The sequence below is a fragment of the Notolepis coatsorum genome (genome assembly GCF_963971535.1).
Source record: "Notolepis coatsorum genome assembly, chromosome: 1".
Lineage (NCBI taxonomy): Eukaryota > Metazoa > Chordata > Actinopteri > Aulopiformes > Paralepididae > Notolepis > Notolepis coatsorum.
This window is the reverse complement of record NC_140165.1, coordinates 293,376,427-293,400,650: the sequence shown is the minus strand read 5'-3', so window position 1 is coordinate 293,400,650 and position 24,224 is coordinate 293,376,427. Positions and strand designations below refer to the sequence as shown.

Below are 24,224 nucleotides of genomic sequence, written 5' to 3'. Positions count from 1 at the left end.
CTGCCGTGGCCCGGAAAACACTACAGAGGGTGGTGAAAAGCGCCTAATGCATCACTGGTGCATTACTCCCTGCAATTGAGACTATTCAGCACAAGCAGTGTCTGAGGAAGGCAAGCAGTATTGTCAAGGACACCTCTCACCCCTATCACAGACTGTTTGCTCTTCTTCCCTCTGGGAAGGAATCTACGTTCAGGGATCAGTGGGCATAGGACCAGCTTCTTCCCCTCAGCTGTCACCTTACTGAACTCTGCACCAGGGTGACAACCCCCCCCACCCCCGAACACCACCCCCTGAACCCCCCACCCAACCTACTCCTGAACTCTATACTAAAACCCATACTACTGTCTATACTGCCTACATACCTGTACAAATATCCAGTGTTTCCCACAGGATTTTGTGAGACTGTGGTGGGTGAACCTCTGACCCTCTAGGGGGGTCCAGGGGCATGCTCCCCCGCAATTGTTTTTTTTTGTACATTTTAAAGTTAAATGCATCAATCTGGTGCACTTTGAGAGCAAAATAAAGAGGCCAGATCTATGATGAACTTTTGTGCTCAAAACACAAAATCTACAGCCCACTAGAGCATACATTTGAGCCATCAAAGAAATTAAGCAAAAGTGGTTACCTGTGTTGATGTTTATTTCTTTAGAAAATAAAAAGATATATACTGGATTACTATTATGACTACTACCACTGCCAATACTACTGATACATCCCTATTGGCAAACTTTATATTTAAAAATATTTTTTTAAATAATAAAATAAATATTTTCGGTTCATTATTATTATTATTATTATTATTATTATTATTATTATTGGCGGACGGGCCGCCACACAGTCTAGGAAATTAATGGGAAACACTGCGCATACCTACCTTCATTATACTACCTATATCCAATCTATAGTCTATTCATATACCACTGTATAACAACAATGTATAATAACACTATACCTACTCATTATTTAAACCACTGGCTAGAGTGGTTATTATCATAATGTATTCATACTCGTACCACTGTAATGTATATATATTAGCTATACAGACATTATCGTAGCATATTCTCTCTGTAGCTTTCTCATATACACACACACGTTATACTGTATGCTACAAAGCACTTTACTGCTCCTTTGCACGCTGGTTAGATGCAGGCGTGCGTTCCTGAAATCAACTGAGGTTGCACGCGCCTAATGGCCCATTGGCGCCACGTGCATGCGTGCTCCCGGCGCGTGCGCGCGCTCCCGCGAATGCACATAAATGTCCCCTCGCTTGAGCACAGACTACAGACAGTGCCTAATTGCCTCTACGAATGGAATGTAACACTTATCATTCACAACAAGTTAGGTGTGAATGTATCTGAGAACGTATTTAACACACCTGACGACCGGCGCTATTGATATGCAAAGTAGCCCAGGTGGGTAGGCTACTTATAGCGAGTACTTATCTTACCCTGGGCCTGCACGGAGTGCAACCCCGTCCCATGACGAACGCATGCCTGGTTAGATGCCTTAATCTCTAATCTAATCTCTAAAACTATTTGGTATCTATCTGCACTGTTAACTGAAGCAGTATCAAATGCATTCGCAGCCACTTGACACTTAATTTCCTTATCCATGACGTTTAGATGACCAATGATGACAACATCAATTTGTTTACATTAATTAAGTGTAATAGCGGGCATTAAGTGCCCGCTATTACGTCGCCCGACTGCTCTGCTGGTAATCATCCTTGATGCGCTGTGGCCCATTGCAGGGGACTATTCTGTGAGGATGCTCACACAAAGCAGGTGATGTATGTAAAGTCAAACAATATGTTATTTGTTAAACAAATCAGTGTGTGTCCATGTATATATTTTACTTGTAAAGGACGGGACGGTCCTGTAAGGCCTCCATGGCTTGAGTCAACACTGGGCTGACGTCACATGTCTCCTGGGTCAGTCCTCGAGACTCGTCTGTACAGAGGAGAGGTGGAGGAGAGAAGAGAAGAGCAGATGAAAGAGTATAAAACTGTCTCTTATAGAACTACTGCATACTGTAGGTCCCAAACCTTCTAGTTCAAATGTATACAAATGATGGGACAATAATTTAATATATGTGTACTGTGGATGTACAGTATGTGTAAATGTATGCATGTATATATGTGAGATGTGTGACGTTTTATGATATTGTCAAGATGTGTTTTGTAGGTTGTATTTCTATGAATTGGTTAAAGGTGCTATAGAAAGAATGCAGCCACTAGATGTCACACTAGAGCACCAGCATGTTATGCAATCAGGTGCGTTCCACGTGGGGAAATGAGAAGTAGGGAGGGGATACATCCCTGCAACATGTAAACAACAACATACGGTTTGGACCCGTAAAAACCTTTGAAATTATACATTCATTAATCAGTCATTTTGGGGGGGGGGGGGGGGGGGGGGGGGAAGCAATACTTTTCTGTACCTTTCTCAAAGCGCTGTGGATATATTATATATATATATTTTTTTTGATCACATTTTTCTTTATTTGACATGAAACAAGACATCACAGGACAATAATAATAATAATAATAATAATAATAATAATAATAATAATAATAATAATAATAATAATAATAATAATAATAATAATAATAATAATAATAACAACAACGACAAGACAATCCCATTAACACTTTAATCGGCGTTGACGCTGGAACACGTCATTCCCCGCCATGCTCATTCTGCCGAAGACGCTGGACAGCGTCTTTGATATCAATATTTCAAAAATCTGTGATCGAAATCATATTTCTCCCCCGGAGACATGAGATGTACTGGTGAGCCCCTATCAACTCTCTAACGGTTCAAGAGCGCCATCTGGTGGCCGATCGGCGGATCGACCAGGGAAGAAACAGGAAGTGGAAGCTGGTGCTCATTTCAATTTGGTCCGATCACTCGGTAATAGTCCCAGGACTCGAGCTGATCACGACGGATAGTGATCCGTTACCAATAACTCGATAAACAACATGATTTGGACGTATATACTATTATACAACCTGGAAATGGATCGGATATTTCGACATCCCATAATAGAAAAAATTCTGTTCCACGCTCATCTCCCAACGGCGAGAGGAAGCTACGGTGAGTTTCAGCGTTATTTTGTAATGTCTTCTATACCAACTGCTCTAATGATCATATCACCCACACTAGATGAATGATATAACGTTGCCCACGGAATTATAAACGACCCCCCCCCCATCCGGTCATCATCAGATCATACGTAGTAACTTCTAGAAGTACGTCCATTTGAAATTTTTTATCTCGCACAGATTCCTACCAAACTGTATTTGATCATCAATATAATGCATTTAGGGCTATAAATCAAGTTCTGGAGAAAGCTGCAGAAAACGATAAAAACATACTTATACTTTAGACCGTATTTTAGTATGAATATGTGAATGAAAACGTATAACGTTGCTACACCCTGAACAATAGATATAAGACGTTGAATGGGCCATAGTAATGGCAATTTAGCAATAAAATTTAAAAAGTTATAGCCCTGCAAAGAAGGGGAACTTCTCCATGTTAAATAGGGCTGGCGAGGGATGGTAAATTATGAATTTAACCCCGGCGATCAAAGTGTTAAATTAAGTTAAATTACATCAATTAGTGATATATTATATTTTTTAATGATTACTCTACATACAGATTGTATCTATAGCACCTTTAATAAGGGGCAAAGGTGTCTCAGGAGGTAGAGCAGTCGTCTGGTAATTGGAAGGTTCCAAGTTCAATCCCCACTCCTCCCGGGCAGTGTGTCGTTGAGCAAGACACTTAAACCCTAATTACTCCTGATGAGCAGGTTGGCACCTTGCATGGTTGCCTCCACCGTCAGTGTGTGAATGTGAGGAACAAAATTGTAAAGCACTTTGGATAAAAGCCCAATATAAATGCACCATTTATTTATTTAATAATAAAATAAAATATCTTCATTGGGCATCGTATCCACTATACATCCTCACACCAAGTACATTTTACCAAGGATTTCATTTGACTAAATACGTTGCCAATATATTATACATAGTCAAATAAACTGCAATCTACATACCGTATGCAAATAAGTACGATTATAAATCCTGGCTGACCGTGTTACTTTGTAGCGTTTCTGTGAATCACTGTCAGATTCAGATTACTTTATTCACCATATTGTATATACAAATGGAACGTGATTCGACATTACAGTGCATGATTTATGTCCATGTTGAAGTAATGTACACAGTAGATTCGTTGGCACTTTTGGAATATCTGTGCGTGTGCGTGTGTGTGTGTGTGTGTGTGTGTGTGTGTGTGTGTGTGTGTGTGTGTGTGAGAGAGAGAGAGGCACAGAGGCGCAATGCACCTCACCTCTCCTCACCCTGAGCTTGCTTTGGTCAGCAGGGTGGTACTAGAAGAGGAAGAACACAGGCCTGTTTCAAGCTCTCCGTGACAAATCGTGAGACGATCGCCTCCTTCTTGTACCCGCTGTGTGCACCGATGTCTTTGTGAATCTAAAAAGACCTATCCTTCACATGTGACGACCGCCAGATTTTGCATGACATGGCTCTAGAAAGAAGCAAATCACCATGATTTGCATGTAAAAAACATTAGCAAGTCTACACCTCTGCCACACCAACGACTGCCACACTATTTAGCCGATGTGGCATTGTCTAGAAAGGCTACAGTCATCAGTATGCCTCTTAACTTCAATATTCAAGATTGGGTGAGATTGGGATTTTTAATGCGCCAGTTTAGTCTACAAATGTACCTATAATATATAACATTGCATTATTAATAGAGGAATGCAAATAATGGATGAATAATGGAAATCATGTAATAATTTGTAATTTGTAATGTTCAACCTTTGAGAACTTGCAGTATGTTAGCTACTTTCTAGTAGTATTAACACAGGGTGAGTAACTACATCTCTTATCAATAGCATACTGTAGTACAGCGGTTCTCAAACTACGGGTCGCGACCCAAAGTGGGGTCGTGGGTTTACTTGCATTGGCAAGTAAAAAATAAATATATATATATACATATTATAATTTTTGTATGTTCTGCCAACATATTTGGACTAAATATGTCTCGTTTTATAAATGTGTATTGATAACATAGTGCTGTAATTAAATGTTCTAAAAAATATGCATGATCAAGTTCAACAACGTGTGCTTTTATTTTGATATTCCTTAATTCCACGTTGAAATAACGCGATACATTAAGTTTGGGGTAGCAAAAAGAAATATCCTAAATAAAATGGGGTTGTGGTATAAAAAAGTTTCAGAACCCTTGCTGTAGTAGACACTGTTTTTCAGTGTCCAGGGATGATGGTAGTGGTTAAGACCCCCGTCTCTGGAATCACATGTACCCTGCTGGCCTCAGCCTTCCTACTGTCTCAATAAAGAGCCTCCTGTCCTCTGTCTCCCTCTCAGCCTTCCTACTGTCTCAATAAAGAGCCTCCTGTCCTCTGTCTCCCTCTCAGCCTTCCTACTGTCTCAATAAAGAACCTTCTCTCCTCTGTCTCCCTCTCAGCCTTCCTACTGTCTCAATAAAGAACCTTCTCTCCTCTGTCTCCCTCTCAGCCTTCCTACTGTCTCAATAAAGAACCTTCTCTCCTCTGTCTCCCTCTCGGCCTTCCTACTGTCTCAATAAAGAGCCTCCTGTCCTCCGTCTCCCTCTCAGCCTTCCTACTGTCTCAATAAAGAGCCTCCTGTCCTCCGTCTCCCTCTCAGCCTTCCTATTGTCTCAATAAAGAGCTTTCTCTCCTCTGTCTCCCTCTCTGCCTTCCTACTGTCTCAATAAAGAGCCTTCTCTCCTCTGTCTCCCTCTCAGGCTTCCTACTCTCAATAAAGAACCTTCTCTCCTCTGTCTCCCTCTCAGGCTTCCTACTCTCAATAAAGAACCTTCTCTCCTCTGTCTCTGCTCAGCCTTCTTACTGTCTCAATAAAGAATCTTCTCTCCTGTGACTGTCTCCCTCTCAGCCTTCCTACTGTCTCAATAAAGAACCTTCTCTCCTCTGTCTCCCTCTCAGCCGTCCTACTGTCTCAATAAAGAACCTTCTCTCCTCTGTCTCTGCTCAGCCTGTCTCTTATCAGACAATGTACCAGAGCCAGATTCAAGTTCAAGTTTCTTTATTAGTTGTACATAGTACTGGGCAGGGCTTCTTACCATTTCAGAGGGGGGAGAGAGTAATGAATAAATGACGGCACTCACTCTGAGCCCAGCGGTAAAGCTGCTCATAGGATGTCTCCTGTAACACAGCCATCTGCTCCATGATCTCCAGCCTGACGCAGACACACAACAACATCACACTATGTAACACCAATAGTAAACCCTTCCCATACCATAGTATTACAAATACCACAATATGACACCAATAGCTATATATAATTTCATTTTCCTGAAGGGATGGACTGGCTGACTGACTGATTATCTATCTATCTATCTATCTATCTATCTATCTATCTATCTATCTATCTATCTATCTATCTATCTATCTATCTATCCATCCAGTCAGCTAGTGTATAGTTAGTTGTTTCATCTATCAGCTAGTGTATAGTTAGTTGTTTCATCTATCTATCTATCTATCTATCTATCCATCCAGCCATCCATCCAGCCATCCATCCATCCAGTCAGCTAGTGTATAGTTAGTTGTTTCATCTATCTATCTATCTATCTATCTATCTATCTATCTATCTATCTATCTATCTATCTATCTATCTATCTATCTATCTATCTGTCTGTCTGTCTGTCTGTCTGTCTGGCTGGCTGCCTGTCTGTCTGTCTGTCTGTCTGTCCGGCAATCCATCCATCCATCCAGCCATCCATCCAGCCAGCCAGCCATCCAGCCTGCCAGCCATCCATACATCCAGCCAACCAGCCAGCCAGCCAGCCATCCATACATCCATCCAGCCTGCCTGCCTGCCTGCCAGCCATCCATACATCCATCCATCCACCGTATGCAAATAAGTACGATTATAAATCCTGGCTGACCGTGTTACTTTGTAGCGTTTCTGTGAATCACTGTCAGATTCAGATTACTTTATTCACCATATTGTATATACAAATGGAACGTGATTCGACATTACAGTGCATGATTTATGTCCATGTTGAAGTAATGTACACAGTAGATTCGTTGGCACTTTTGGAATATCTGTGTGTGTGCGTGTGCGCGTGTGTGTGTGTGTGTGTGTGTGTGTGTGTGTGTGTGTGTGTGTGTGTGTGTGTGTGTGTGTGTGTGAGAGAGAGAGAGAGGCACAGAGGCGCAATGCACCTCACCTCTCCTCACCCTGAGCTTGCTTTGGTCAGGACTCAGCAGGGTGGTACTAGAAGAGGAAGAACACAGGCCTGTTTCAAGCTCTCCGTGACAAATCGTGAGACGATCGCCTCCTTCTTGTACCCGCTGTGTGCACCGATGTCTTTGTGAATCTAAAAAGACCTATCCTTCACATGTGACGACCGCCAGATTTTGCATGACATGGCTCTAGAAAGAAGCAAATCACCATGATTTGCATGTAAAAAACATTAGCAAGTCTACACCTCTGCCACACCAACGACTGCCACACTATTTAGCCGATGTGGCATTGTCTAGAAAGGCTACAGTCATCATTATGCCTCTTAACTTCAATATTCAAGATTGGGTGAGATTGGGATTTTTAATGCGCCAGTTTAGTCTACAAATTTACCTATAATATATAACATTGCATTATTAATAGAGGAATGCAAATAATGGATGAATAATGGAAATCATGTAATAATTTGTAATTTGTAATGTTCAACCTTTGAGAACTTGCAGTATGTTAGCTACTTTCTAGTAGTATTAACACAGGGTGAGTAACTACATCTCTTATCAATAGCATACTGTAGTACAGCGGTTCTCAAACTACGGGTCGCGACCCAAAGTGGGGTTGTGGGTTTACTTGCATTGGCAAGTAAAAAATAAATATATATATATACATATTATAATTTTTGTATGTTCTGCCAACATATTTGGACTAAATATGTCTCGTTTTATAAATGTGTATTGATAACATAGTGGTGCTGTAATTAAATGTTCTAAAAAATATGCATGATCAAGTTCAACAACGTGTGCTTTTATTTTGATATTCCTTAATTCCACGTTGAAATAACGCGATACATTAAGTTTGGGGTAGCAAAAAAAAATATCCTAAATAAAATGGGGTTGTGGTATAAAAAAGTTTGAGAACCCTTGCTGTAGTAGACACTGTTTTTCAGTGTCCAGGGATGATGGTAGTGGTTAAGACCCCCGTCTCTGGAATCACATGTAGCCCTGCTGGCCTCAGCCTTCCTACTGTCTCAATAAAGAGCCTCCTGTCCTCTGTCTCCCTCTCGGCCTTCCTACTGTCTCAATAAAGAACCTTCTCTCCTCTGTCTCCCTCTCAGCCGTCCTACTGTCTCAATAAAGAACCTTCTCTCCTCTGTCTCCCTCTCAGCCGTCCTACTGTCTCAATAAAGAGCCTTCTCTCTTCTGTCTCCCTCTCAGGCTTCCTACTGTCTCAATAAAGAGCCTTCTCTCCTCTGTCTCCCTCTCAGGCTTCCTACTCTCAATAAAGAACCTTCTCTCCTCTGTCTCCCTCTCAGCCTTCCTACTGTCTCAATAAAGAACCTTCTCTCCTCTGTCTCTGCTCAGCCTTCTTACTGTCTCAATAAAGAATCTTCTCTCCTGTCTCCCTCTCAGGCTTCCTACTGTCTCAATAAAAAACCTTCTCTCCTCTGTCTCTCTCAGCCTTCCTACTGTCTCAATAAAGAATCTTCTCTCCTCTGTCTCTCAGCCTTCCTACTGTCTCAATAAAGAATCTTCTCTCCTGTCTCCCTCTCAGCCGTCCTACTGTCTCAATAAAGAACCTTCTCTCCTCTGTCTCTCTCAGCCTTCCTACTGTCTCAATAAAGAATCTTCTCTCCTGTCTCCCTCTCAGGCTTCCTACTGTCTCAATAAAGAACCTTCTCTCCTCTGTCTCTCTCTCAGCCTTCCTACTGTTTCAATAAAGACAGAATATTAAGGATAATGGAAGTTTTCTTTCCCCTCAATTACAAGGTGGTAATTAGGATTGGTAAAAGGGGAATCTAAAGAGTAAATAGTTTTTATTTAATTTGCACAATACCAAAGCTTCTCTATTTTTGCAGACAGATTATGACAGTAACACACTGCATCATATATCACTAGCTTTAATTTTCAGACATCATAGCATTGCCTTTAAAAGTTATACTATATATATTTCGATTTGTATTGTATTTTTAAGTATACAAAAAATAATATATAATAATAATAGTGATAATAGTTTGTTTATCAGACAATGTACCAGAGCCAGATTCAAGTTCAAGTTTCTTTATTAGTTGTACATAGTACTGGGCAGGGCTTCTTACCATTTCAGAGGGGGGAGAGAGTAATGAATAAATGACGGCACTCACTCTGAGCCCAGCGGTAAAGCTGCTCATAGGATGTCTCCTGTAACACAGCCATCTGCTCCATGATCTCCAGCCTGACGCAGACACACAACCCCGATCGCCTCCTTCTTGTACCCGCTGTGTGCACCGATGTCTTTGTGAATCTAAAAAGACCTATCCTTCACATGTGACGACCGCCAGATTTTGCATGACATGGCTCTAGAATGTAAAAAACATTAGCAAGTCTACACCTCTGCCACACCAACGACTGCCACACTATTTAGCCGATGTGGCATTGTCTAGAAAGGCTACAGTCATCAGTATGCCTCTTAACTTCAATATTCAAGATTGGGTGAGATTGGGATTTTTAATGCGCCAGTTTAGTCTACAAATTTACCTATAATATATAACATTGCATTATTAATAGAGGAATGCAAATAATGGATGAATAATGGAAATCATGTAATAATTTGTAATTTGTAATGTTCAACCTTTGAGAACTTGCAGTATGTTAGCTACTTTCTAGTAGTATTAACACAGGGTGAGTAACTACATCTCTTATCAATAGCATACTGTAGTACAGCGGTTCTCAAACTACGGGTCGCGACCCAAAGTGGGGTCGTGGGTTTACTTGCATTGGCAAGTAAAAAATAAATATATATATATACATATTATAATTTTTGTATGTTCTGCCAACATATTTGGACTAAATATGTCTCGTTTTATAAATGTGTATTGATAACATAGTGGTGCTGTAATTAAATGTTCTAAAAAATATGCATGATCAAGTTCAACAACGTGTGCTTTTATTTTGATATTCCTTAATTCCACGTTGAAATAACGCGATACATTAAGTTTGGGGTAGCAAAAAAAAATATCCTAAATAAAATGGGGTTGTGGTATAAAAAAGTTTGAGAACCCTTGCTGTAGTAGACACTGTTTTTCAGTGTCCAGGGATGATGGTAGTGGTTAAGACCCCCGTCTCTGGAATCACATGTAGCCCTGCTGGCCTCAGCCTTCCTACTGTCTCAATAAAGAGCCTCCTGTCCTCTGTCTCCCTCTCGGCCTTCCTACTGTCTCAATAAAGAACCTTCTCTCCTCTGTCTCCCTCTCAGCCGTCCTACTGTCTCAATAAAGAACCTTCTCTCCTCTGTCTCCCTCTCAGCCGTCCTACTGTCTCAATAAAGAGCCTCCTGTCCTCCGTCTCCCTCTCAGCCTTCCTATTGTCTCAATAAAGAACTTTCTCTCCTCTGTCTCCCTCTCAGCCTTCCTACTGTCTCAATAAAGAGCCTTCTCTCCTCTGTCTCCCTCTCAGGCTTCCTACTATCAATAAAGAACCTTCTCTCCTCTGTCTCCCTCTCAGCCTTCCTACTGTCTCAATAAAGAACCTTCTCTCCTCTGTCTCCCTCTCAGCCGTCCTACTGTCTCAATAAAGAACCTTCTCTCCTCTGTCTCTGCTCAGCCTTCTTACTGTCTCAATAAAGAATCTTCTCTGCTGTCTCCCTCTCAGGCTTCCTACTGTCTCAATAAAGAACCTTCTCTCCTCTGTCTCTCTCAGCCTTCCTACTGTCTCAATAAAGAATCTTCTCTCCCGTCTCCCTCTCAGCCGTCCTACTGTCTCAATAAAGAACCTTCTCTCCTCTGTCTCTCTCAGCCTTCCTACTGTCTCAATAAAGAATCTTCTCTCATGTCTCCCTCTCAGGCTTCCTACTGTCTCAATAAAGAACCTTCTCTCCTCTGTCTCTCTCTCAGCCTTCCTACTGTTTCAATAAAGACAGAATATTAAGGATAATGGAAGTTTTCTTTCCCCTCAATTACAAGGTGGTAATTAGGATTGGTAAAAGGGGAATCTAAAGAGTAAATAGTTTTTATTTAATTTGCACAATACCAAAGCTTCTCTATTTTTGCAGTCAGATTATGACAGTAACACACTGTCTGCATCATATATCACTAGCTTTAATTTTCAGACATCATAGCATTGCCTTTAAAAGTTATACTATATATATTTCGATTTGTATTGTATTTTTAAGTATACAAAAAATAATATATAATAATAATAGTGATAATAGTTTGTTTATCAGACAATGTACCAGAGCCAGATTCAAGTTCAAGTTTCTTTATTAGTTGTACATAGTACTGGGCAGGGCTTCTTACCATTTCAGAGGGGGGAGAGAGTAATGAATAAATGACGGCACTCACTCTGAGCCCAGCGGTAAAGCTGCTCATAGGATGTCTCCTGTAACACAGCCATCTGCTCCATGATCTCCAGCCTGATGCAGACACACAACAACATCACACTATGTAACACCAATAGTAAACCCTTCCCATACCATAGTATTACAAATACCACAATATGACACCAATAGCTATCCCTATCTATCTATCTATCTATCTATCTATCTATCTATCTATCTATCTATCTATCTATCTATCTATCCATCCAGTCAGCTAGTGTATAGTTAGTTGTTTCATCTATCAGCTAGTGTATAGTTAGTTGTTTCATCTATCTATCTATCTATCTATCTATCCATCCAGCCATCCAGCCATCCATCCATCCAGTCAGCTAGTGTATAGTTAGTTGTTTCATCTATCAGCTAGTGTATAGTTAGTTGTTTCATCTATCTATCTATCTATCTATCTATCTATCTATCTATCTATCTATCTATCTATCTATCTATCTATCTATCTATCTATCTATCTGTCTGTCTGTCTGTCTGTCTGTCTGTCTGTCTGTCTGTCTGTCTGTCTGGCTGCCTGTCTGTCTGTCTGTCTGTTTGTCTGTCTGTCCGGCAATCCATCCATCCATCCAGCCATCCATCCAGCCAGCCAGCCATCCAGCCTGCCAGCCATCCATACATCCAGCCAACCAGCCAGCCAGCCAGCCATCCATACATCCATCCAGCCTGCCTGCCTGCCAGCCATCCATACATCCATCCATCCATCCATCCAGCCAGCCAGCCAGCCAGCCAGCCAGCGTGTAGCTAGTTGTTTCTCACCCTGCAGTTTGCTGGTTGGTCCTCAAGAGAATCTTGACATCCTCATGGATGTGCTTTACTCTGCTGAGGGCTTTGAAGAAGTCCTGGGGAACATCAGAGAAGTGGCTCAATGTAGAAAATGTTTGACAACATAGCGTACTAAAAATGACTTTCATTGAAAATTGTCCAAATACGTTTGGCACCCCAAACTGAGAGACCGTGAACAAAACCGCAGAATGTTCTCAAGCCCCAATCCAGAAGTCTTTTGACCATCTAAATGTTGGGTATACTGATTGATATGTACATACATACTGGTATGTTCTTGAAGGGTTTGACGTGTACAGTAGATGGAAAATACACTTATTGGAATCCATGACTCAAAATATCGGTTTATTTTAATACAACGTTTGTAAACAGAGCTTTTATAGCAACAAAATGTGGCAGAATTTCAGTTGTGTCTGCTGTTGTACTGTTATCAAGATTACTCAAAAATTCTATTTCAGAATGAAAGGACATTGCATGCATTATCTTAAATAGTACAGGCCATCATTTCACTGGTCGCTTTAGTACTGAGAAACTTAGTGTTTGTTGCTGGATCCTCTCACCAGGCTTCAATCCAATGGGGCCAAGCGTTTTAGCCTTCAAAAACCATGATACCGTATGCGTCTTTTTACAAACCAGGAAGCTCACAGTATAATATGTGTCTTCATATGTTCTACTGAGGGAATGGTTGCAAACTGTACATCACATCAAACCTTGTACGTTGCCCAGTTACATAACAGGCCTATGGAAGTCATTATAATGGTTGATACACTATATGGTTTGCAACCATTTCATCAGTAGAGCATATGAAGATTCTAGTGACTGGCTGGTCCCTATGGTCCCTCGAGTTTGCTCTGAACAGGGTAAATCTGCATTTTGCTATGATGCCTCTAGCTCATGGAATGAACTCCAACAGTCCTTAAAGCTTGAGATTCTCCCCTCTGTTGCAGAGTTTAAAACCTTCATCTCCAACCATCGTCAATCAAGTTGTACATCTTTGAATTGATTGTTATCCTTACTTGTCTTATTGTTATGATTTTATATGCTGTGTGATTTTATATGCCTTTTTTTTGCTTAACTCTGTATGTACACTCGATGTGACAGATGTAAATGAGGGAAACCTCAGTTGCCTTTCAAGTTTAAATAACGGTTTGAAAGACACACAAGATTATACTGTGATATTACTATTTTGTAAAATGACATCATGGTTTTTGAAGGCTAAAAACACTTGCCCCATTGTATTGGTTAGCATTAAGTTTCTCAATACTAAAGTGAAATTATAGCCTGTACTCGTCCACATCATGCCAGACGATGTTTAAATAGGGCCTGGGTTCAAGAAAATTTAACCTGTACTTAAAAAGAAATAATTCCCTCTTGTACCATATTTTTTCTACCCTTTTATTGACATTTGGATTGAGGATTGGACCTTTAACTGTTCATCCGATAAGGATGAAAACACCGTCAATCAAAGATGACACTTTAACCTCATGCTAAATTGTGCCATTTCCAGAACAATAGAGGACAGAGCCCAATCACCACTTGAGATTGCGGTTCCTGACGGTATCCCTACGACACCTTATAACCTCTCATTTATAAAGCTACCTCGGTGATGGGCGCGTCGCGAGCCCCTCGTAGGGCAGCCATCTCCTCGCTGGACAGCTGGAACTTGCTGAGGAAGGCCTGGGCCACCTGAGCTCTGACCTCCAAGCGGTGACTGTGGGGGGGAGGGGCAGAGAAGGGAGAGACGTCTCACCACACATGTAAACATGAAACAAAGTCCCACACGTTACGAACCCACTAGTCATTATAGGTGTAATGTTTAAAACAAACTCTAGATGGCAGTCACACTCCTCACACACACACACACACGCACACGCGGCTCCTTGAATAAAACTGTGGGAGGCTAAGAAGAGAGAAGGCACGCTTGAATAGAGTAAGTAAGATATCATGTGGAATCAGAACCCAAAAGAAAGGAAATGATTAGAAGACTAGCGGCCCAGGTCTTGTCACTATCAATAACGGCACAACGATCCCTATCGGTGTTCTGCTATTAGTTTCTCAGCACAATAGTGACCATGGTAACCGCCAGGCCTGTCAAGAGGGGAACTATGTTACAGGAGAGAGGAGGAACAACAACAACAGTGCTCCCCTCTGTCCCATCCAGCCCACCTCGTCTCCACTCGAGGCCCCTCCATGGAGGCCACAGCGGCAACAGTAAATCAACATGTGGCTTGTGGGTGGCTGAGAATAAGAACAACGACATAGCTTTCCCTGATCATTGTCTCTCGACGATTGCAAATCAAAGCAGCCACCCGAGTGAAAGTAAGAGGCTATAAATCTGCTCTCTGATCCAGGAATTCTGGGAGCGCAGTAAAATATCCGGAATTTCTTTTGACCATATACAATGTGGGGTGTGTTCACATACGACCGTGAAGAGTTTGACTTGGGGGGGAATCACATTTAAAAAAAAAAAATTACTTTCTGAAAAAAGGGGCCCTTCCCTTCCTTTTATATTTATTTTGCACATAATCTCACACACGTCCAAAGACAATACAGTTTTGCACACGTTCATTTACTTTATGACAGTTATTTAGAGTAAATGAGTTTGAATATGGCCACCAGTGATCGTCATCTGGGACTTTGAAGCCTTGTGTTGTTGTTAATTACAGCACCATGAAATGATGGAGATGAAAGATAGCAACACCTCGTCTTACAGCAACGGCAGCCTTATCATTTCATGGAGCTGTAATTGACACAACACAAGGATTCAAAGTCCCTGATGACATCACTGGCATCATTTGTTTATGCACTCGCTTGTTTATGTTTGGATCGCAGATGTGGCCTTTTGAAACCTATAATTTTGACAACACACCGCTTCTTGTGATTTTTCTTCTTTAAAAAGACAAAAGACGATATATATAACTACCCTGGATTAACTACAATTACAGGCCCTAACAGAATAAACAACAGAGTAAAAATAAACAACTTTAGACAACTGAGAAGAGGAGACGGTGGGTACAATTAAGCTAATCCTGAGGAGGGAAGGGAATGCGCCGCAGATACAGCCACGTCTCTGTCTGTCTGTCAGGCAGCTTCCTATAGCGCCTGGCTGCTGCACTTAAGAGGAATCTAATACCTCTGGCGATGAAGCAGGAACCCGCCAGTAGGCCGAGGCACAGCCGCGCATAATGAAGGTGTTCATCCAGGTACGCCCATTTGTGATGTTTTTTCATGCAATTGCAATCCATTCGTTCAGGGATTCCAGGCGTTCAGGGCAGGGGGGGGGGGGGTTTCTGCAGAGACACTCCCAACCTCATGCAGATGCCGGTTCTAGAGGTAGCTCTTTGATGTAGCTAGCTAAAAGACATTGTCTCTTTTATCAAACCAGCACCTCTGTGAGATAAGATATACTCCCACGCAGAATCCCTTCTCGTGTTTCCGCTCTCTGCGGGTGCCGAGTGATAGATCGGGCTGCCCTGGGGGGGTAAATCACAACTCGGAGACAGGCTGCACACGCCTGGTGCTCAAGGTGAGGGGAGGAGAAAAGTGTGGAGAAGACTTCGGGCTTTGGATGAGAGTTGAGGGGGGTAGCGAGGGGATTTCTCTCTGCAGGGCTGTCAAGGGCGTGAGATATACCTGTCAAGTATCAGATGGCCATGCTGTGGTTTGGATGGTCACTTAGATGCTTGTTCACTTAGATTAGGTTACTTGCATACAGGAGGTGTTTTTGTGGATTAAGCCTAGTAGGCCTTAATAATACTCAATGTGTTTAAAGGAACACGCCAACTTTTTGGGAAATTCGCTTATTGGCCATCTACCCTGGAGTTAGACAAGCAGATACAGTACATACCCTTTTCTTCTCTGTGCATGCATTAGGCTTAGGGAACAGCCGCACCGTTAGCCTAGCTTCCATTCACTGCAAGTAGGGTGTGCCAGTGTAGCCTAGTTCCCAACAGTCACGAAATACACTCCAAATACAACTCCAAAACGTTCCTGTAAACATAGTGACCTGTGTATTTACCACGTGGAGGAAGAAATTATAATAATTCGACATTTTCGTTTTCTAAGCAGATATATACTAGGAACAATTTTTTGACGAACCACTGCTGCCTGGGCGCAGTGATTTCATCACCTGATCACCAGAAAAACTGAGTACCGTACTTTTCGGACTATAAGCCGCGGCTTTTTCCCCCATTTTTCGACCCTGCGGCTTATATAACGGTGCGGCTTATATGTGGACAAAACCCGAAAAATCAAAATATTGCTTTTTTTACTGCATTGAAATGTTATTTATCTGTTCCCTTATTTACTTAATACAACTTGTAAATGAGTTAATTCTTGTTATTTGTCCGACAGTATTGTGTCCTAATGGGAGTCATTCTCTGTAGAGGTGGGAACTTAAAGCTCAATATAAGAATGGCCATGCACCACCACCCACAGAATCGAGAAAGAGCAATCAATCTGTCAATCCTTTCCGTGGCCGGGCCGGGTGAGGTTTCCCGTGTTGAGTCAAATTAAGCCGCAGGCTCCACTCCTTACATATGGTAATTAAACATTAAAACACATGCAGCTTATAGTCCAGTGCGGCTTATATATGTACACATCATTCAATTTAGCTGCTGCGGCTTATAGTCAGGTGCGGCTTATAGTGCGAAAAGTACGGTATATATCTGCTTAGAAAGCGAAAATGTCGATTTTTTATTTTAATTTCTCCACATGGTAAATGCACAGGTCACAACATGTCAGGAAAGTTTTGGAGTTGTATTTGGAGTGTATTTCGTGACTTTTGGGAACTAGGCTACACTGGCACACCTACTTCCAGTGAATGACGCTAAGATAGGCTAACAGTGCGGGTGTTCCCTACTCTGAATGCATGCACAGAGAAGAAAAGGGTATGTATCTGCTTGCATGTCATTGTCTAACTCCAGGGTAGATGGCAAATAAGCTAATTTCCCAAAAAGTTGGCGTGTTCCTTTAAGTTTAAACAGTGTGGGCTAGATCCACAAAGAATGGATTGCACGGTGCTAGTTGCACCCTACTTACAATTCATTATAAATTGAAAATGGGGGACCCATTGAATTCTACAATCTGTTAAAAGTTTCAATCAATCAAATTTGATTGATTGAACATTTTATTAACAGATTGCAGAATGGGTACAATTCAATACACGCAATAGTTAAGGGGATGCAGACCAGAGAAATACTTTCATCTTGTTTACACCAGGGTCCCCCATTTTCAATTCATAATGAATTGTAAGTAGGGTGCAACTAGCACTGTGCAATCCATTCTTTGTGGATCTAGCCCTGTGTGTGTGTGTGTGTGTGTGTGTGTGTGTGTGTGTGTGTGTGTGTGTGTGTGTGTGTGTGTGTGTGTGTGTGTGTGTGTGTGTGTGTGTGTGTGTGTGTGTTTATCTACATTCAACCCAACCTCCATTGTTACAATGTCAGCCAATTCATTTGGTTAGACATTTAAGCAATCACCTTTGACATTATTTACAGCGGAGAGACTGTTTCCTTGTCAGCCATGCTATATTGGATATACCAAAGCTATTGGCTAATCAGTGAGCTAAATAAGATAAACAGCAGCCCACACTCCTACGCTGAGCTGCCTCTACGCCTGTACACCACGGCCTGCAAAACAGCTCTACCCCAAAGTGCCTTATTACTCTAACAAATAACTGACTTCTGCAACTAAATTAGTTTGAGATGAAATGTGGTAATAACTTTGAATTGCATGCATACAGAGTAACCAAACATTAAGCTTATCTGAACGTTTACGAGTTCTGCAGTGGTGCAGTTATCAGAAAAATAAGGAAACCTTCATGGCTGCGTTCTTCATCCTTTTTGTTTCTTATTTATCAAATAGACAAAAAAAGATAAGGGGACAATTCATATTATATTATTCATTAACTCTTTCTGTGCCAAACCCGAGTATAGTCGGGTTGAGCCGCCAGCAGTTGAGCACCAAACCAGAGTATACTCAGGTTTTGATCCTTTGATCTTTTTCCTCTGATCCCCATTCTTGCACCGCTGCCTACGTTAAAATTGCAATGGCGGGAAAAGGACTTAGGGGTCACATTTGAGGAGGAGGACTGGGATATAATCTCGGGGATCCCCAAACAGGTATCCATGACTGTGGTAAGTTTTCATTTATGTTTTTAGATGGAAGGCTGTATTCCATCTGTCTAACGTTAGCGAATATTGTGAGATTGATGAATAGGACAGTCACAACGTTGCTGGACTATCGACCTAGTTAGCCCCTTTCATGACTGTGATGCACGGCTACAGGGTTTGGGTGAGTGAATCCACACTTGTGGTATTATTATAACTCATTTATTGTGTAACGCTAGCTAGGGATGGGTACCTTTCACATTTGAACCGATACGGTACCGGTACCTGTGAATCGATACCGGTACCCAACGGTACCTTTTTTCTGTACTTTAGTCTAAAAAAAATTAGTTACCTATACCTCAGTAGCGGAAAAAAAATCCAAACTTCAAATAACTACAATTTCGACCATTTTCGGCTTGCCATTGCTCCGACTGCTTTGTTGAATCAAGTCAAATCCTAGGTAAGCATATATTGTGCGTGTGAACGTTGACATGAAAAGAAAAAAGGTAAAAAAAAAAGTTAAAAAAAAAGAAAAAATTATAATAATTCCGATATCTCACTTGAATCGATACTCGGTAGTACCGACGTGTTTCGGTTCGGTACTCTAAAAGTACCGAATTCGGTACCCATCCCTAACGCTAGCCCCTTAAAACTTACCACAGTCATGGTATCCATAAACTTCAATCGGTTCGGATCCTTTGAATGAAATGAAAATGTAAACAAACACTGGCCTCACGGTAGAAAGTAGCACTGGTGATGTGAAATCACTGAGCTCAGAGAGGAGTGGTTCGGCAAAAAAAAAATCCGAGTATATTTGCTTAGAAAACGTAAATGTCAAATTCAATTAGGGATGCCCCGATCGATCGGCCACCGATCGTTATCGGCCGATAATCAGTATAAATATGCGATCGGTGATCGGTGATAATGCTTTATTTTCGCCGATCGTCAAAACCGATCTCACTCGCTGAGTTCTGTCTCAGACACCGGGTGGTACGGCGTCTGCTCATCCCTCCAGCCCCTCCCGCACGCATGTAAACACGGGTCTAGTCTAGTGGGACGGGAGGACGGCGTCTCCCTGAGCTAACGTTAGCTACCGTTACAAAATGACCCAGTCAACTATTCACTTTTAGTTTAATACATGATGAGGCATTGTCTAACCGAACGTTATCTAGCCGGCTAGCTACTGATAGCTCCTGATATCAACAAATGCTCCAGAAATAGTCTAGTAGAGACGTGTATGATAGCTCTGTTAGCTCACGTTAGCGCAAGTTAGTTCACTGTTCAAAACGAAATGTCCCATTGAACTAAATAGTTCACCGAGGCGTTGTATTAACGTTATATATCCGGCTAGCAGTAGCTACAGATAGCTCCTGATATCAATGTCTTATAACACTGATTCGACGCGTATTCGAGCTGAGGGCTTGCTGAGCACAGTAACGTTATACCAATAGGGTCCAGCTGCAGCGCAGGAGAATCCTGGCCGTAGCTCGAGGCTACTCGAGTATAGGGTCCAGCTGCAGCTCCGGAGAATCCTGGCCGTAGCTGGAGGCTACTAGAGTACACACAGACAGTGGAGCTTGTTGCGTGGTGGCGATGTCTCGCAGATAATACAAGTACAAGTCTAATTATATAATATATATATTTTATAAAAAAAAATGTATATAAAATAATTTTTAATTTTTTTTTAATCAAAAAAGGATCGGTATCGGATCGGTATCGGCCGATATGGCTCACGGCGATCGGTTATCGGTATCGGTGGCAAAAAACGTGATCGGGGCATCCCTAAATTCAATTATTTTTTATTTCTCCACGTGGTAAATACACAGGTCACAACATGTTTGCAGGAATGTTTTGGAGTTGTATTTGGAGTGTATTTCGTGACTGTAGGTGACTGTAGGGGACTGTAGGGTAAAGGTCTGACCCACTTCCAGTGATGAAGCTAAGCTACGCTAACGGTGCGGGCGTTCCCTAAGCCTAATGCATGCAGAGAGACAAAAAAGGTATGTATCTTCTTGTCTAACTCAAGGACATTTGAGTTTTCCTTTAACCTAAAATACAGATTAAATAAACAATTTGCGTGATCATTGATTTTTTTTTAATTATTAATTTCTCCATTCAGAATCGTTTGGAAACTTTTCGTGAGACTCATTTCATCGACCTGCCACATTCGCACGGAGCCTGCGAGGGGAGCGGGGGTTCTCTTTGAAGCTTGCGGGCCGAACGGGCTGCCCCGCTTGAAAGCTTCAAAGCCATGTGGGTCAATTATCCATTAAAATCCATTAGGGGGCATTTCAAAGGCTCGCGAGGAAAATTTGGCTTTTCATAAAGCGATTAGTTAGCCGCGCACCAATGACCACGGAGTGCAGTCGGAGCCGATCATGTCAGACATACAAAGGCATATTCACAGCCTTTCCCCTCATTACCAGCCAGCTGAGCCCTAATGAGTCTCAAGTGTCATTTTACACAGGTTACCGTCGTTAATCTGAGGGCCACCCCCCATGATCACTCTCCGTCAGGGGCATCAGAGCTGTTGACCCGTTGTTGACCTACAGAGAAGTACATTCATAACCTACATTGATAATATGTATTAAAAAAATTATTAATAATATTAATAATGAGGCTAGGTGTCTCACAATCGCTCAGTTTGACTAAATGACTCTCCTTACTGGTGTTCAATGACAAACACACATCTGAAGCGCTTTCACAGGGAGGACGGAAACAAGAGCGTGGCAAACAGGAACGACCTGGCCTCCTCCTCCACACAGGCCCCATGAGGTCACGCACGTTTCCCAATGAAGAACGACTCAATTCTCACATGTCTGAGCGTGTTCGACGCGATCCAGGACAAGGTTAACGCACACATCACCGTGGCGAGGGGGGGTGGGGGAGGGGGGGGGACAGGTGTTCAGTGTCATGTTCCAAGATGGAACAATAGACAACACTTATTAAGCGCTCCTGCTGACAGCTCCTTTCGACAGGCGCCGGCTCGTACGCGCAAGGAAAACAAAAGGGCAGCACGCTCCGAGGGCCGTGGGGACAAAAGAACGCAGGCCAGCGACTCACATCGCCACGTCTCTCTCCTATACCTTTTCTTCCCTTTGCATGCTGGAAGCAGTCTGTCGTTCTTTTCCAATTCGTTAGAGGAGCCGACAAAAGAGAACGGTGCCGTTGGCAGATAAAGGGCAGCAAACAAGCCTGGGACCAGGCCTGCTCCACTGGATAAACACACAAGCCTGGGACCAGGCCTGCTCCACTGGATAAACACACAAGCCTGGGACCAGGCCTGCTCCACTGGATAAACACACAAGCCTGGGACCAGGCCTGCTCCACTGGATAAACACACAAGCCTGGGACCAGGCCTGCTCCACTGGATAAACACACAAGCCTGGGACCAGGCCTGCTCCACTGGATAAACACACAAGCCTGGGACCAGGCCTGCTCCACTGGATAAACACACAAGCCTGGGACCAGGCCTGCTCCACTGGATAAACACACACGCCTGGGACCAGGCCTTCTCCACTGGATAAACACACAAGCCTGGGACCAGGCCTGCTCCACTGGATAAACACACAAGCCTGGGACCAGGCCTGCTCCACTGGATAAACACACAAGCCTGGGACCAGGCCTGCTCCACTGGATAAACACACAAGCCTGGGACCAGGCCTGCTCCACTGGATAAACACACAAGCCTGGGACCAGGCCTTCTCCACTGGATAAACACACAAATCTGGGACCAGGCCTGCTCCACTGGATAAACACACAAGCCTAGGACCAGGCCTTCCCCACTGGATAAACACACAAGCCTAGGACCAGGCCTTCCCCACTGGATAAACACACAAGCCTAGGACCAGGGCCCTGTTTCTTGTACGTGGTTCAACTAAGTCGATCAAGATGTCATTATCCAGCTTCAGTTAACCCGATGTTTGAAGCCGGGATTTTCCTGTTCCACGAAGGTGGATTCAGTCTCGTTAACTCAAGCCAGACTTGCGACTCAGGCTAAATGCGCGCGGCCGCTTTAGGTGAAAAGCCAGCACGTATCGATGGCAGAGATCCTGATTCTCTAACGGCATTGATTGATTAATTGATTTAAGACTTTATTGACAGATTGCAATACGGCTCAATCGCCTCGCCGACAAGTTAAATGCGTTATCTATAGGCTAATTTTAAGTCCCTCATTACCTCAATCAATCAGATTATATTTCTTTAAACTTGCCTGCTGGATTGAATAATCAAATGAGATCTTGCTAGCGAAAATAATTAGTTAACTGTTATACAGAATTACGATACGGCTCTCTTACCCATTGATTGATGTATAGTCAATCTTTAACTTATCTCCAATGTGGTCTAACGGGTTGTTCTTTTGACTTTCACACAGACGACCGGGGTTCGAGACCCTAGTCGTCTCCTTCTTTTTGCAATATAGGAATAATTCAATTTGGTGCACGTTGAGAGCTATATAAAGAATGACATCCTCAATGCATGTAGATTTATAATATTTTAACTTAAAACCAGGCTACTTTGGCGTATAATCATTAATATTATATTCAAAAAAATCATATTGGAAACACCGGGTTTTGAACCCCGGTCGCTGGGTTGGCAGGCTTGAGCACTACCGCTGCACCACTGTGCCAGATGGGATAAATTCATTGTTTATACATTAATGAACGAGAGACCCGTGTTTAGAATATCCTTTGTTTTGAATGAAGTTTATCTCTTTATCCTCATTCATTAATGTGACGTCAACGGCTCATTCAATTTCTCAAATCCGTCAAACAGCGCATCTCATCAGACATCTTAATCCCAGTTACAATTAAAATAACCACATAATGTGTACATCGCACGAGCGAGCGCCACCGTCGCCACGGTATATATAACGTGCATTATTTAGGACAAAGTGAATTTAGTATCAGCATTTTGGGTCTATTTTACATTTCAAAAGCCCCCTCTGGAAGAATGGAGCACAAAAACGTAATTCAGAATGGTATAATGCAGATCGTAGACTGTGGGAATAGTTTCAGGAAACGGGCTGTCACTTCTTTGCGGGGGCGTGGCGATGGGTCAGGCTAACTTGAACTTAAACTCTGCTTTCGACCAGGCTCAAACTTTTGGATCTGTTGTCATGGTGATTTGGAAAATCCACGTACAGGGAACCGGAAAGTCCGGCTAACTCAGTTATCCAGTTAAAGTTATCCGGCTAACTCAGTTATCCAGGTACAAGAAACAGGGCCCAGGCCTTCCCCACTGGATAAACACACAAGCCTAGGACCAGGCCTGCTCCACTGGATAAACACACAAATCTGGGACCAGGCCTGCTCCACTGGATAAACACACAAATCTGGGACCAGGCCTTCTCCACTGGATAAACACACAAATCTGGGACCAGGCCTGCTCCACTGGATAAACACACAAGCCTGGGACCAGGCCGCATGAATATTTTAGGCAACCAACTTGTGTTTAGCGTTTCTCTGATTGGCCACTACGCCCATGTGACCGCGGCAGCGCGAGAGAGCTGCAGCGTGGAAATAGGCTGTCTATTGCCATCCTCTAAGACAAACTCTAACCTTAACCAGCTCCTTAACAGCGCCTAAACTTAACCCTTCTAACCTTAACCAACTCCGAAACAATGCCTAACCTTAACCTTAACCAACTCCGAAACAATGCTTAAAGTTAACATGCCTAAACTTAACCGGCGAAAGAATGCA

The 24,224-nt window shown here is 42.5% G+C and overlaps 1 protein-coding gene across 1 annotated transcript in view; it reads right to left on the bottom strand.

Moving 5' to 3' along the window:
• Nucleotides 1–24,224, bottom strand: part of cog6 (component of oligomeric golgi complex 6) — a 99,455-nt gene that overhangs the window by 59,944 nt on the left and 15,287 nt on the right. The window contains 4 exon segments of the mRNA XM_084324628.1: nucleotides 1,856–1,949; nucleotides 6,204–6,274; nucleotides 12,392–12,474; nucleotides 14,015–14,126. Coding sequence (XP_084180754.1) covers nucleotides 1,856–1,949; nucleotides 6,204–6,274; nucleotides 12,392–12,474; nucleotides 14,015–14,126 — 360 coding nt within the window.